This window comes from Tinamus guttatus, unplaced genomic scaffold (genome assembly GCF_059628265.1).
Source record: "Tinamus guttatus ecotype Peru unplaced genomic scaffold, ASM5962826v1 Tinamus_guttatus_pri_ptg000023l, whole genome shotgun sequence".
NCBI classification, from domain to species: domain Eukaryota; kingdom Metazoa; phylum Chordata; class Aves; order Tinamiformes; family Tinamidae; genus Tinamus; species Tinamus guttatus.
In genome coordinates, this window is record NW_028288557.1 from 729,251 (window position 1) to 744,909 (window position 15,659).

At 35.1% G+C, this 15,659-nt stretch overlaps 1 protein-coding gene across 1 annotated transcript in view; it reads right to left on the bottom strand.

The window, feature by feature from the left end:
* The window catches only part of CTNNA3 (catenin alpha 3), a 363,859-nt gene that overhangs the window by 87,437 nt on the left and 260,763 nt on the right, over positions 1-15,659 (bottom strand). Inside the window, exon 10 of the mRNA XM_088525182.1 lies at positions 4,895-4,987. Coding sequence (XP_088381308.1) covers positions 4,895-4,987 — 93 coding nt within the window. The remainder of the gene's footprint in view (positions 1-4,894; positions 4,988-15,659) is intronic.

The window sequence follows — 15,659 nt, forward strand, 5'->3', positions numbered from 1 at the left end:
TATTATTTTGTTGTCATGTCCTACTGCAAGCTTGCCTATTGTAGGTCCATCCTCCTCTCCTGAGGAGATGAGAAGAAACTCAGTAATTTTCTTATGACATCAAGTCTCTAATAATAATGTTTGATTGCCTTTCTTTCCCTCTCTAGCAATTCTGGCACAGGTCTGTCACCAAAACATGTGGCATCTGTGAAAAACTTACAAAGTCAGAAAAAAGAATGAAGTTGGAGAGAAAAAAATACCTTTCCGGGAAAAAGGCTTTCAGATTTTAAGAGCACAGAGAGAAATAAATTGTTTATAGAACATTAACCGCATTTTTGTACAGTATGAATTTACAGTGAATGTGTTCCAGGAACTTTAAAAAAACTCATTCTTATGACTTCCTAATGCCTGTGCTGCCTGCAGGTGGGGCAAGCAGAGAGTAAAACAGAAGGCTTGTGTATTGCTACAGAAGATGAGGCCTCTCGATATGTCTGGTTGGTATTTTAATATTACAAACTGCAAACTTGTTGAGGATTCTTTTCTAACACAACAGATGCTGCAACCTGAAAGTTAAGACCAAAAACCTCAAGGCATTTTGTAGTTAATTATTCTCTCTCTGAATACTATCAAAGAAGAGCCAAGCAGCCATCATGAGACTTTCAGGGGAATTCAAGAGTTGTAGTTTAAGGTGCTGTTTTGTTTTTAACTTAAAACTCTAATTGGAAAAATTCAAGTAAAAGCAAGCACCCAAAGAAGCCTATCTGCATAAACACAGAATGGACTTTCCAATACTTTACAGCGGTCCCCAGCTCTAGCCACCACTGTACCACAACCAAGTAAAAATGTCCCACACTCACCACACCTACTACAAGTAAGGGTGACTTACTGCAGGGAGCTCACAAGTGAAATCATGTGATTTGAGTTCCTCTTTATTTCCATTGTTCTACTGAGAACAAGAAAGTACTAAGCAGTTTGTACAGTTTGCCTTAGCACAGAAGGCAAACACATATTTTGATCACTGAATTTCAGAGGCTAAAGTATAGATTTTTCTAAAAAGTTATTTTATCATTTGATCTGCATTACCTCACGAGGTCTGTGTATAAAATCTGGACAGAGAGGAGTAAATTATAGAGCCCAGTGAAATCAGCTTGTGCGTCCTTGCTAACAGCAGTTGGAACAAAACAGCAACAGGGGCTCTGCCTCAAGAATCAGTTTAGTTTCATAAACATGGGATCTAAAATACACTTATTTTTTGTTAATCAGGTCTTTCAACATGACTACTTTTTAATAATTTTAATAACATACTTCACCAGTCTTATGAGTTATCAGACCTGGTATGAAAGATTCACAGGAGGTTTTACAATATCTCAAAACTAAGTTTGCTCTAATGAACCACTTATCCAAGTCCTTTTTACTTATCAAGCTGATAGAATCAAAGCCTAAAAAAATCTCCATTTCTCATTCCTCTTTTTAATATAGCTGCAGATTTACAAATGCAGTTTAGACCCTTTAGAGTGTCTGTTACAGCCTCTTCCAGACAGCCAAAGTAGAGGTGTAGTAAGAACAGAATTCAAACAATCTTCAGCAAACTCCTCTGTTCATAGAGTAAGTCACTTGACCTTCTTGTGTAAATATTTTGGCAAGGCACAACAGGAACCATAAGGCACAATGCAGGGTGGAGAAAGTGTAAGCATTAAATGAATTACAGACAATCTGCTGAATGGGAAATATAATGATTTTAAATACTCATTTTATGCATTTAAACGTCCCTTTACTGAATTTTACAAATTCAACAAACTAATACAAATAGTCTTTGACAAGAAACTTGATGAGCTCAACAGGCATTCCACTCTAGAGCAATCTTAGGATTCCAACCATTGAGGTACTATAGACACAAAGAGAACTAGCACTCCAACTTCTAAACAAATAAAACAAAAACCTAACAAAGCTCAACTAATTCTTTAGAATCTTTTTTTAGGGGGCGGGGTGGGGGGCAATTAGGCATCAAGGCAAATACTGATGTCTATTGCAATTATACATGTAAGAGAGGATACAAAGCTCTTGGGTTCTCAGAAGAAATATAGCCTTAGATAGAGTGCTGGGGCTAGGGGAAGCTAACCTCCATTTCATCAAGACATTCAATGGGCAGATCCTGCCATATAGTTTACAAGTCTTGTTCTCAGCTACCTCATATAATGGCCGTGGAATGATGTGTAGTATTACAGGACAGCCTAGTCTGCACAGTATGATGTTCTTTTTCAAAACAAGCATGAGGATGCCCTTGGCATCACAGCTTAGCACAGAAGGCAAACACAGTAATCTGCTTGGATATAAGAGCAAACAGGTCTTGCAATACCTGTTTAGGTCATATTTTACTGTTAATGTACACTCAGGTCCTTCAAAAACAGGTCCTTCAAAAAAAGTGTAGGGTTGTGGTAAGTGAAAGACAGCTATAATGACTCAGTTCTTTCACAGAACCCTGGTCAGACAACAAGCTGGAACATAACAAATTTTATAGCCTTTTTTCCCTAACTCCTGCCTTTTGGCTTAAGCGTGTCAGGCATGGCTTTTGGGCCACCTTAAAGTATCTTAGGCCAAAGTGGAGGTATATGTAAATAAAGAATCCAGACAAAGATAAACCTGCACCCTTGGATGCTAGTCTCCTACATTTAGGACGTTTTCAATCTTACTCAACTCTGAAAGGTTTAACATTTATCAGCAATCTTCATTTATTTCAGAGGAACAAGAGGAGCCAAAGATTTCTTAAAATGTACCACAGAAGTGAAGCATAAAGGTAATAACCTCAAATTCTAGATTAAGAAATAATTCTGCAGCTTTCTGACTTTGCTGCTCAAAACCAGAAATGTGTTTGCTTGCTTCTCCAGATATTCTTGTCAGTATTTATGCAAAAAAAGCCAAGAAATCTTCCCTCCCAAATGCTAATAACAATTTGGCTAGAAATTACTTCTCTTTTTGTCAAATATCTTAGCTGCTCTTTATTTATTCTATTACTATAGATAAAATACCTGTACTTCAAAAGTTAATTGCTCATGAAATATTCATGCAAATACAGGAATAGTAAACAATATGTTTTCATAACACAGAATTGCTTTTGCGGAATATCTCAAAATATTTCAACCCTCTTTTTTTTTTTTTAAAGGACAAAACAGTACCATCAGTGTAACATACGTGTTTGAATTCTAATAATACGTGTATGAATTCTAATAATATAAGGGCTTCCCTCCAGGGTTGGCAAATTCTGTATCTGCCTTTTTTTCTGCTGCTATGGAGAAAAGTTTACTGCTCAAAACTGCAAAACTCCAAGACTACAAGTTTTTTTTTTTCTGGTTTGGAAGCCTTCTTAATTCACCCTATCCAAATTTCAATGCAAACATGACTTCCTTCAAACAAGGTACCCTTCAGAGTATATGTCAGAGAATAAAAAGTTTTTTTTTTTTTTTTTTTTTTTTTTTTTTTTTTTACCATAAAGATCTAGAGACCACTGGGGAGTTCTGCGTGCAGATTTCCCCCCTCCAAACTCTATTTGATGTGCCTTACAGAGATCTTCAGAGATGATTATTTCCCCAGTGGGAAATTTTTAAATGATATAAGAAAATCTGCTTACAGTAGAAAAAGCAGGAGCCTTCTGTTATTTCTTACTTAAATAAAACACCAATTGCTTTCCGAAGACATGATGTTTGTCTTAGAAAGAAGCAAACCCTGCATGATGAATACCTCCCCAATAATTACATAATCTGAACGCGTGCATACCACATTCACCATTTAGACAAATCAATAGCCATCAGTGAATTCATCCCAGTTTTACCCATGAAGTAAAAAAACAAAGTCAGAATCAAACAAACTTCCATTTTACTCCATGAAATTAAAAACCTATAAGCTTAAATGGCTGTGGAGAAAAATCGATGTTGAAGTAAAAATGGTTTGGAATTTCTGGTACCAGATTCAATACTTGAAGTGCACGTTTTTCAACAAAAAAACAAAATTCCATCTGGATGCATAATAATGTATTTAAAATGTGCATTTGTACCCTCAGAGACACAAAGACTCTGGAGGAAACTGTTCTTAAAAATCTTATTTCAAGACTAAAACCAGCAATAAATTAAAGCAAAGAGTGGGATGGAAAATACTGAACTGTAAAAACATTATAGAAATAGACACAAACTGAACGATTCAAGAGAAAACACTGTGGTCTATGATATTTTCAGACTATCACATTTTCTTGATGTTCCTCTGAGTCTTGCCATTTACTCAACAGGCATAAAATGGACTCCTCAACCTTGTAATTGAACATATTAATATTTGCTCTTCACTTTCTATTTCAACTGCATTTATCATTCAAACATGTTAAGCAGTATGAATATTTAGGCCCATACTGTTCTTTTAAGAACTAATGGTCTTATATTTATACAGCCTCAAGGTTGAAGAACCCAAGTCAGATTCACACAAATTGATGTTTTGCTTTAAATAGATCACAGTTGCCGAATTTTGTATTTATGTAACTTTAAATATGACAAATATAGAGGAGAATACCATTTTGATATATTTTTGGTAAGGTATTAGTATTTGGAGTTGTGCATTCAATTGCTTAAGGCAAAAAATCTCAAGCTTTTAGACTGCTGTTAGTAAGATAAATTCACAATGGAATATACATGCACACTAAGTCAAGATGCAGTAATACTTCCTAAACTATAACAACCATGTTACTACAGGATATAAATATATTAACTGATTTTTTTGCTGCTGAGTTATTCTTTGGTCTCAATTTAACTGAATTTTAGTGTGAATTGTGTGCAAGTTTTAGTTTGAAGGACTATGAATAAACATCTGTGTTGTGTAACAAAAATAAAGCATAAACCTAGTGTACTATAATGGAAATTAATTTAAAAAGTCATACCTGTGGGCACAAAACCTCTATATGATTGGCTGCCATTTGGACAATTTTCATTCCATCTTCATTCGTTGACAATGAACAAGCAAGATTAGCAACCTTAAATAAATGAAAAACAACAACAACAATCAAAAAAAAACATTTTGTAAGTATGTATTCTTCTCCAGACTCTATAATACACCAAAAATATATCTGCTAGAAAACTCACTTCTTGTTAGGGGAAAAAACATTTATTCATGTCTTGGCCAAAAATACATTTGAACAAGAAATTCAGAAGAAAAGCATGGTGGAAATGAGAAAAGGGGTGACATGAACAAGAAATCTCATGACCTGTCCCCAGCTGAGGGGTTCTGCACTTAATAGCAGTAGTGTGGTGTTCTCTTCTGTTTGGACACTGTTAGGAGATTTCAAATTCATATCCTAAGGCTTCAGGCAGATTGCTTGTGGTTTCCTCATTTTTCTGAGCCTTTCAAACCACGTGCACCCAAGGCTTTTTTTTTTATTATTTTTTTATTTTTATTCCTTTATCTCCTAACTTTTAGGACTTAAAGACCCAATAACATTAGCCTTGTTTTGCCATAGGATACAGATAGAGCGATCTATGCCCTGAGCTACCCACAGATAACTACTTGAAACAGAGGTATGTTTTTCTACTAGAAGTCTTACACTACAGCCTATACTGAAGATGTACTTCTATGGACAACATGGTTTCTTATACATGCCTAAGACCCATTCTATTTTACTATACACCACAGAAAAAACGCAACTTCCTGTACAGTATATATGTATATATAAAATCCAATCCAGGTACTTCATGGTTCTACCAACTTGATGAAATAAAAGAAAAAGAACCCATACCCACACTTCTTTGTAACTCGGCCTCAACAGGAGGCAACACATGCGCTTCACAGAGCCCACGATGGGTTGGGGTATGCGGATCTTGTAGACCTCATCATGTTAAGGTCATATAAGGCCCTTGTGTAAACAATTGCACTTATTTGGGAGCAGTTAAGCAACACATCCATTGCTAAATTAGCTCTATTCTATACAAGTCCCACTAATGTTTCATGGATCAGGAATTGCCTTCTATAACACTGTAAGTATCAACACAGATATAAATATTCATGGTTATTTCATAATTATTCAAAACTCATAGGGTGGTTTATATGGCAGAACTGCTAAAAAGTAAAAACAACTCCTCCTTTACTTAACTCAAGGATACTAGTATAAATGATCACCACTGAATTATTACTCGTTTTTAACAAAGGCTTTCATTATTGTCGGTTAACTGGCATAAATAAACATTATCAGTTAGCCCAAGGCCACGTAAATTATTTTACCCTACCAAAATTCATAAGCTGTGACTAAGAATGATGGCTAGAACCATAGCATTGCACATATCACTATGCTACCTAGAAACGCTTTACCTGCATAGCTGTAGTATTCCTAGACGAGTCATCTGTTCCCCATCTGCATGATATATAGTCTTGTCTGCTTAAAAGTTAGGGTTATTATTGAAGAAATCACTTTTCAAGAGTTCACACTGTATACTATATACAATTACTACAAATACTTTGGTATCATTCTAATACAACTCTAAGAGACACTTTACTCCCTCCTAAAAACAATTATTTTCCTTTGAGTTGAAAGTAAAGATTTTCCAATGTTGCTTACAAAAAGTAATTCATATAATTATAATACCGATTACTTTAGTTGATTTTTTGCCTCGGTCTCAGAACTGCTTGTGCGTTCCACATATAACAGCAGATTCATTCATGCTGCATTAATATACCAGCACATTAAAAAAAAAAAGTATTTTGAAAGGTTAAGTGCCCAAATACTGATCTTTATCCTACAGAGCACCTCACTGCCTAAAGCAGTATCATTTCAAAGTGCAAAGGAAAATGCAGTACAAGCCATCCTCCAGAATAAAATACACATTCTCAGATATTTTTTCTTTTTAGCAGGAGGTTCCATGTTTCCAGTTTCATTGCATAGTTCATGAAGAAAACTCTATTTTTTGGGGATCTACTTGAAGTGCATACATGGTAGACAGATCCTAGTTTTCATTGTGCAAGAGTTCTACACTTAAGTTTTCTGCTATATGCAATAAATTCTTTTGACAGCCCGTGTCACAAAGTTGCGCCATACAATCATAATAATTTAGTTTAGAAGAGGCTTCCAGAAGTCGTCCAGTCTCAGCCCTTCCTCAACTAAGCACATGAATGCAGAACAAATCTGTGTCAATGGTTGCTATTGAAGCAGATCATCATCTTGGGATCAACTGAACAGATTTTACCGTGTCGTATCAAACACTAGAAGAAAAATAAATGTGGTCCTCTGGCTCACGCTCAGAGCATGACTGGAAAGGACCTCTTAATCTGCAAGTAATCACTTTTATTTGCAGTCAATTACCATGACATTTTTTAATTTGAGAAAAAAAAAAGACTTTCATGTTTTGTCTCTCCCCTCTTGACTCTTCAGTTTTAAGTATTAAGTTAAACAAGTCATTAAGTGAAACTTCAGTCTTAAGTTAAACAAATGTGTAACAGTACTATTAAAGCACTAGCAGCAAATTCTGGATATAAACATTAAACACTTGAATCAAGCCACTTCACAACTAAAATCTAATAAAGGTCCGTTTGTTGCAAAGAACAAAAGACAAAAATCATAGAGCATACATTTATTTAAGATTTCAAAAGAGGATTTTTACACTCAAAAATATTTTTTACAAAAATCAATTAGAAAAGTAGTTGGCTAGTCACTCAAAATTGCACGTTTTACTGCATTACAACTTCTCTCTTGGTAATTAGAATTCATAACAACACTGTTATTACAACAGTAAAATTGGTATTTTGCCTAACACTTTGATTGACATGAAATCTTTGGTTTCCATTGAAAAAATACATGTCCTGGTGAGGCCACATCTGCAGTACTGTGTCTAGTTCTGGGCTCCACAGTACAAGAGGGATGTGGAGCTGCTGGAGAGAGTCCAGCGCAGGGCTACAAGGATGATCAGGGGCCTGGAACACCTGCCCTATGAGGAGAGGCTGAGGGAGCTGGGCCTGTTCAGCCTGGAGAAGAGAAGGCTGAGAGGGGACCCGAGCAGTGTCTGTAAGTATTTCAAGGGAGGCAGTGAGGAGGACGGTGCTGGTCTCTTTTCAGTGGTGGCCACTGACAGAACTAGAGGAAACGGCCACAAACTGAAGCATCAAAAGTTCCACAGGAACTTAAGGGAAAATTTCTTAACAGTGAGGGTGCCAGAGCACTGGAACAGGCTGCCCAGAGAGGTTGTGGAGTCTCCTTCTTTGGAGATCTTCCAAACCCGCTTGGACGCAGTCTCGTGCCACGTGCTCCAGGTGACCCTGCGTGTGCAGGGGGGTTGGACTAGATGGCCTCTAGAGGTCCCTTCCAACCTTAAGCCTTTTATGATTCTATGAATAGGTAAATTTTTCTTCTGTTAGTACTTAAATGGAAACATTTGTTTGTGTGTATGTGTCTATATATACAGCTTATGCATAAGTAAAAATATTCTGTCAGACTCAGTAGAAGGTGCTTAGATTAATAGCTGCTCCACCTCAAATAATCAAGACTCCAATAAATCATTAGCATGGCCTCAACCATCTGTTGCACTGCTGGTCTTTTCCTCACTGCATCCTGAAAAGATTTCCTTACCACCACAATCTGTAACACTATAATCTATATAAATCATATAGAAAAAAATTAAACATGGCTGGAAAAGAATGAAAAAATCTGAAGTGTAATTTCTTAAAATGTAAGGTAGGGCTGAATTATTGCAGAACCTCAAATCACAGTCTTTTCTGAAGCTATCATGTTGCTAAAAAGGATGATGGGCTATTTCATCAATACTAAATTACTACAACCTATAAGAAAACCAAGCCCTACACACTGAGAAGATCTATTACCTTGCTTCTCTGAAAATATCACACACACCTGGGAAGGTTTCTCAATGAGACAAATCCGTTATTACGCTACAGTCCATCTCCTGGCAACACAGACACATCACATTTGCTTGGTATTTTCTACGCTGATGCACTGCCTTATCTTCAAGGGTATTCAAGTCTAAGTACATTGTACTGTCAAAATAAATAAAATTGCAGAATAAAGAGCCAACAATTCTCAGTCAGAAAAGCATTGTCTACTGTAAGAGCAAAGCTTGGCATACCTCTAGATAATGAAATGCCCAACCTGAAAGTAGACTTTTAGTTAGCAAAAAAGTAAATACATCACTGCACTTTATCATCATCTGCTTCTTGGTCAGCTAAGAGCAGCTTTATTCATCAAAATCCGTACTGAGAATAAAGAATTAAATGCATCACATAAGAATGTTTTTCAGTCAAAAGCACTTCTAAAAATATGAGTTATTTTCTTGGGGATAAGACATCTCCAGCTCACTAAATTCACCTCATATAAGTTGTAATGAATAAAGCAAGATATTCTTTAGATGCTACTTTACTCCACACAAGAGCATAATTTCTGCATATTCTGTCAGCTCAGACTCCTAGCTCACTTATACTATATATCACTGATGACGATTCAGGAAAACTTCTTATTCCCCTTCTCTCTGAAGATTTCATATTTTTGTAACAAACACTGTCAAGGACTTCCTTCACTGATCAAAGTTCTGCTCAACCTTAGCATCACTGCTTTGCCATGTAAGCCCAAAAGATCTTTAAGATTTGTTAGGACAGTATGAGCAAGTTTCTGGGGACCCTGGCTCTCCAGTTTATTCTACAGATACTCTAAGGAAGATGCTGGAGGGTAAGGACAGCTTTAGATAAAGAATGCTTTAAGAGCTGTTATTATGCCCTTAATCCAAATTAAGGAAAAGTACTAATCATTACTGCATCTAAAATAAAACCTGAAGTGTTGCAGATTGCCTGAAGACATTAAAGCAAACTTTCATTCTCTTCAAAAACCTATTAGCTGTTAATATGCAAAGATGAGCGAGATGAAACATGCAATATTATGGGATATATCAGCCTATAAAAAAAAGTTTTTCTCTACTATATACGTATGTAAAATGGGAACGGACAAAATATTTTAATACCTCAAGAAGCATTCAGAAAATCCCATAAGAAAACTACTCAAAAGATAACTCTTACACAAACCTCAATTTTCTCCATTCTCACTGTAATTGTATTGCTGCTATATTTTTTTTGAAAAGCTGTAATTCTACTGAGTTAGAGAATCTATTTAAATCTTTCCCAGTTAAACTCTCAAAATTCCACAGAATCTTACAAAGAGCTCAACTACATTGAACAAACTAAAAGAATTTAATTATTTAAATACCTCCTTAGATAATAAATCAGAGAACTATGATGACATTTGTACAACTTTTAAATTAGCACCATCTTTTTTCCCCTACATTTTGTACATCTCATCGCTAGATAACAAATCAGAAATATACACCTCATAAACGAACTCAGACTCAGAACTCTGACGTCCTGTCAAGAAAAGATCGTACCAGTCAGCAGCATGTGTGTTTGCTGTTCTTCAATGTTTTGGCCTGTTTTTAAACAGGAACAAGCAGAACAAAGCCAGTTATTCTGTAGTTTTGCGAACAGTTATGCCAAACTATTTTGGTACTGTTTAAACCTCAATATAACTATTGCGTATTTTAAAAGACAATTTAATAACAAGTTGTAATTTACATCTGACTTGAGAGGGGTTTTGTCTTTTGGTATTTCTGCTTGTTTTTGGTATAATAGCACAAATTTGCTATGGAGTGAAAGAATAATATATGATGTCCTATGGCAATGCAGAAGTTTGGCAGGATAGAAGTAGTCTATAAAACCACTTGAAAATACTACTTCTAAGCAAGTTTTCACTTCATGTAGTCATTTGACAGAATTGAGGCTACATCAGATAAGAAACTATGGCAAATTTGATCTTGAAGCTCAAAAGAAAACAACAGATTTATTGATTTAAAAAAGGTTTAATATCAGTAAGGTAGCATTCCCATCTTCAAAATTAAATGTCATTTAAAATTATAAATGAATATGCAAATATATACATACAGAAGTGACTTATTTCTGTAGCACATTTATAGCTATTTGAGAGGTTTAAATAGTCCAAATATTATCAAATTTTGAGATGGGTGCTCATATTAGATGGTATTATACTACTAGAATATTCTTGAGTTTTATTCCTTGTGACAACTGACCCATGATTGCTCTGTTAAAGCTGCACTTTCTTGTATGCAGACACATACCTGGGGGAAGTATCAATGGAATTCCTCAGAAACAACACGGGAACACTACCACAAGAGGTCATGAAGTACAACTAACTTACACTTTTTTTTCATATTATTTAACAAGAAAAGCGGACTGAAGAATAAAATTTGAATTTCAATCCTCTCATGACAACAGTCAACAAAGCTCTTAATATAAATCACAAAATATACATTAATTGATTGTGTTTTTGTTCATTTTAACTGTTAGTCTGATCTCCTCTAATTATAACTGGAAAAAAAAAAGTCCATAATCTTTGCTTCTAGTTCTGCAGTACATTTCAATACCTTCTGTAAGTCACAGTTTTCTGAGCTTCTGCTAATACACAACTTTATTCACAAAGCCTTAAGACCCTTATGAGGCAGGTGACTTTATTCATACAAAAAAGCCACAAAAAAATGGAAAGTTCAGCAACAGATAATGACACTTTTATACTTTTTAAGGAAAAGAACGCATTAATGTATGTATGTCTTCTATTCACTGCTGCATTTTTATGTGCATTTATGATTATATGCATTTTTATGAGCTTAATAAAGCTTACACAGACTGAACACTTTTGTAGTTGAAAATTGCATTCCTGTGGACTGAAAACTGACCTCCAGCAGGCAATAAAACAGTATCACATATATTGTTTGTCTTTCAATTCATTTTCTACTGTAAAACTTAATTTCTTCTCAGATTAAATTGAAGAGTAATACTGAGCTATTTGTAAATTGCTGTCAGTTTCCACATTATTATTTTATATAGTTGATAAAATGCCTTAGGATACTTCTAGCCGAAAGTTAAAATATTACTTGAATTTTTATTAATTGTTAATTTTGTGGGAGTGAAGTTACAAATCATGCTCAGCAACATACTTTAAAAAACCTATATTAGTTACCTTCCCCATTTCTCCCTCTCAGCTGGCCTCTGACTCTTGCAGAAACGTTCCTGAATCTGCTAATATCGCTCTAGGAAGCATTACATATACGCAAACCTCTTTGACGTTCTTGTGATTCTTTCTGCATTTCAGTTTTACGCTTTATACACCTCTAGCTACATACATTTCTAACCTTTCCTGAAGAATTGAAATACATAGTACAATATTAATGTCACAATAACTACTGTTTTGACAAAAATAAACTCTACCTTAAGTCTTGGGGGCTCATCATCCCCGTGTTCAACTGTATCTTATTAACACAAAGAAATTCTTCAGAATATCATATAACTAATATGTTTCTTGTAATGTTGTTTGTCAAGCACACTAAAGATCTAATTTCAAAAATCAATTAAAATAAAAGGTATTTGATCACCAATGGACTAGACTTCTTTCAATCGATGTAAGTGTTGGGAAGACCGACGGCAATCTGTTCATTTCAAGTTGCGTGTGTTCAGACCAGTCTCACATACATTTACAAGATTGTTCTAATAAACTGTATAAATAGAAAAACAGACTTTTAAGAACTCAGTATTTTGAGGCAAAGATGGCACACGAGTGAAAATCCTACTCAGTAACATTTCAGAAATTATTCATTTTTCTCTAAAGAAATGAGGCTTGATGCAAAGACCAATTAAGCTTTCTCTCACTGCTTTAGGATACAGTATGAAGCACATAGCTGATCTCATCTCTAGATCTTGGTGTCCACTAAGTAACAGCCAAAGAAATGATACTATATTTGGATTGCATTTGTTCTCTGGCAATCCAAGTTAGCTGAACATTCCACCAAGAAAGGGAAGCTGGTTTTAACACACTTGTCTGCAGATGTGACTGACATTTAACTGATAGTGCCTCAATTAACGTACCACTCACACCAGCACCAGATTTAAAACCTCTTGCAATGACCACAAAGTAGCCTTTAGTGTTTGAAGAAAGGTCCTCCAAAGAGCCTAAAGGTAACAAGAGATGAAAAGCTTTAACTACAATATTTTATAATGAGATATTCTTTCCCTTAACACCTTTTACTGAACTGTTAACAGTAAGGTGACTAGCCATACTACGTGAGTATATATAGAAATAAAAGAAAAACCACCTGAAAGAGAGAATAAGAAATGCTGAAAACTGAATTAAAAAATAAAGCCTGTTGTAGAGCCCTGTCCCTACCGCTTTCTTCATCCACACAGACCTCTCAGTTTAATTCCAGTATAAAAAAGCACAGTTTATCTGAGCAACCAACATTTTGTATGTTATATTAAAGCGGAAGAAAGCACGATTCTCAAAAAAGTGACTAACCAATTCTACAATCATGTAAGCATGTAAAAACAAACCTTTTTTCCTCATTTTCCTTATTTAAATTTGACAACAAATTGGACAACAAATATGATAAGCAAGATGACTTAACCACTTAAAGAGGCCATCGGTCATGCACAGACTTAGCTAAATATTTCTAAAAAAAATCAAATTTACCAAAACTCATTGCCAGAATCTAAAATGTGTCAGGGATGCACACATCATACATGCAGAAGTGTTTTTAAATGAATTGGTGAGCCTAACTCCATTTTCACTTGTCTGACTTCATAAGAATCTTGTCTGATTTGGTAAGTATCTTGTCATCTCGAAAGTTTAGTATCAACATGGACTAATTGGTTCTCAAAACAAATAGTATAAATTTACAAATATCCCATGTATTTTTGAGTTTTTAAATAAGAGATTATGTTAATCTTACTAGAAGAAACACCTTCCTTTTCCAACATTTTAAAAATATTTTCTTAGGTACTTCAATTTAAAATTTCTAAATTTATTTTTCCCTTTGAATGAAAATTTATTTCTTCCCTTCTTTGTATTTCATCTCTTATCTCCTACACTTACCTCCTACAATCAAGAAGCAAATTGAGAGATACAATAACTGTCATGGCAACACAAGATTTCAGGTCTTCTTTCAAAATGTAGCAGTATTATTATTTTTTAGTATCTTCAAATTTTACATATTATCTTTGCCTTTAAAAGGAAATGTAGGAATAGAACATAGGCATGAACATATTCAAATTTTATGATCACTGTTCATTCAAATATTGTACAGTCCACCACCCTTTTTCTATCAGACTAAATAATGGTTTTGTTAAACAGATAACTAAATGCATTGAGGTGAGCTGTGACTTTTTTTTTTTTTTTAACCTAACCCCATAGTCTTAGATTCTTTCAGTTATCAAAATCTGAATCTATGCTCACTTTTTGTCTCTGAAACATTAAGTGGAACTTGATCCCTGGAGATGATATTTTCTTCCAAAAGTACACACCCTCTACTATTGAAGTCACCATGAGCTGAGAACTCGGTATGCTAACGAACTGAAGGCAAAGAGGCCTTACCCTGCACCTAGCAGAGCAGAAGTGGAAATAAGACTTCCTGACTTCCTATGTTTAGTATTCTCTCTCAATGAAAAAACAGCCAGTTGAGAATTTGAACATTCTGGAATATTCAGAGAAACATCAAAATGAAGCAACCAATTTCCTCCAGCTCCTCTATTTCAAACAAGTGTTTAGTTGCATTTACCTGCATAAATTTTAACCACATATATTTGGCAATATTATCCTGATAAAAAATTATGACCTTTTGCAAATGAAGTCCCGAATGTTACTAAAATGAGCAATTTCATGATCATATTGACAAAGATCAATCCAGAGAAACGCTCAGGTAGATTCTGGTATCTACTTGACATTAGACAGAAGTCAACTTTGTTAAATATGATTTTTAATCCTTTCTGTTACTCAAGTCAGCATATTCCAAAAGGCACAATTTCCAAGCAGCAACAAATTTACCTCAAATGTAACACAGTTTGTTTCCAAAAAAAAAACGTTTTTAAAGCTATATCAACTCAGTGGTTGAAACAGAGGAGTGAACATGCGATTCTGGATCCACTACTTTCACGAGTCACTGCCTTCCTACTTTACTCTGTAGTAGAACCAGAGACAACTGTAACTGAGAGCACAAACCAAACAATTTTACCTCCACACCAGTTTTATCAATGCCTGCAACCGAACAAACCTGCAGCAAATCAAATCTCGTAGGTAGCAGAAACGCTGGTATGAGGCCTGGTGAACAGGTAGGACTCACAGCTGCTACAGAAAACTTGAGCAACAGATTGCTCAAAAAAATAGCTTGGAGAAGGCATTAATCAGGCCATCTGTGCACATACAGCTGAACTGCTGCACCTCTGTAAATAATTATCTTAAGAAAACAATTATCTAATTCAGCAGCCTTTCATGCCATCTTCCAGGTACCAAATCAGTAAGATAATTGTCAATCCAGGACACCTTATGCAAAAACAAGACCCTATAAAAACAAACTTTAAAGTAAGATGTAGAAACAAAGCACACTGCCAGGCTGAAAATATATATGTCTACTGGAAAAACAAAACCACTTTATTTTACAGTATAAAACATATATATATATATATATAAAGTAAAACATGGCAGACAAATACAGAAATGATACCCACACTACCTAAACAAAAATAAATGTTCAAACAGGAGGAGACCACAGGAACACTGAGGACAAAGATTAGAGGTGGGGAAAAAAACCTGAAACCAGTAAGAACAATAA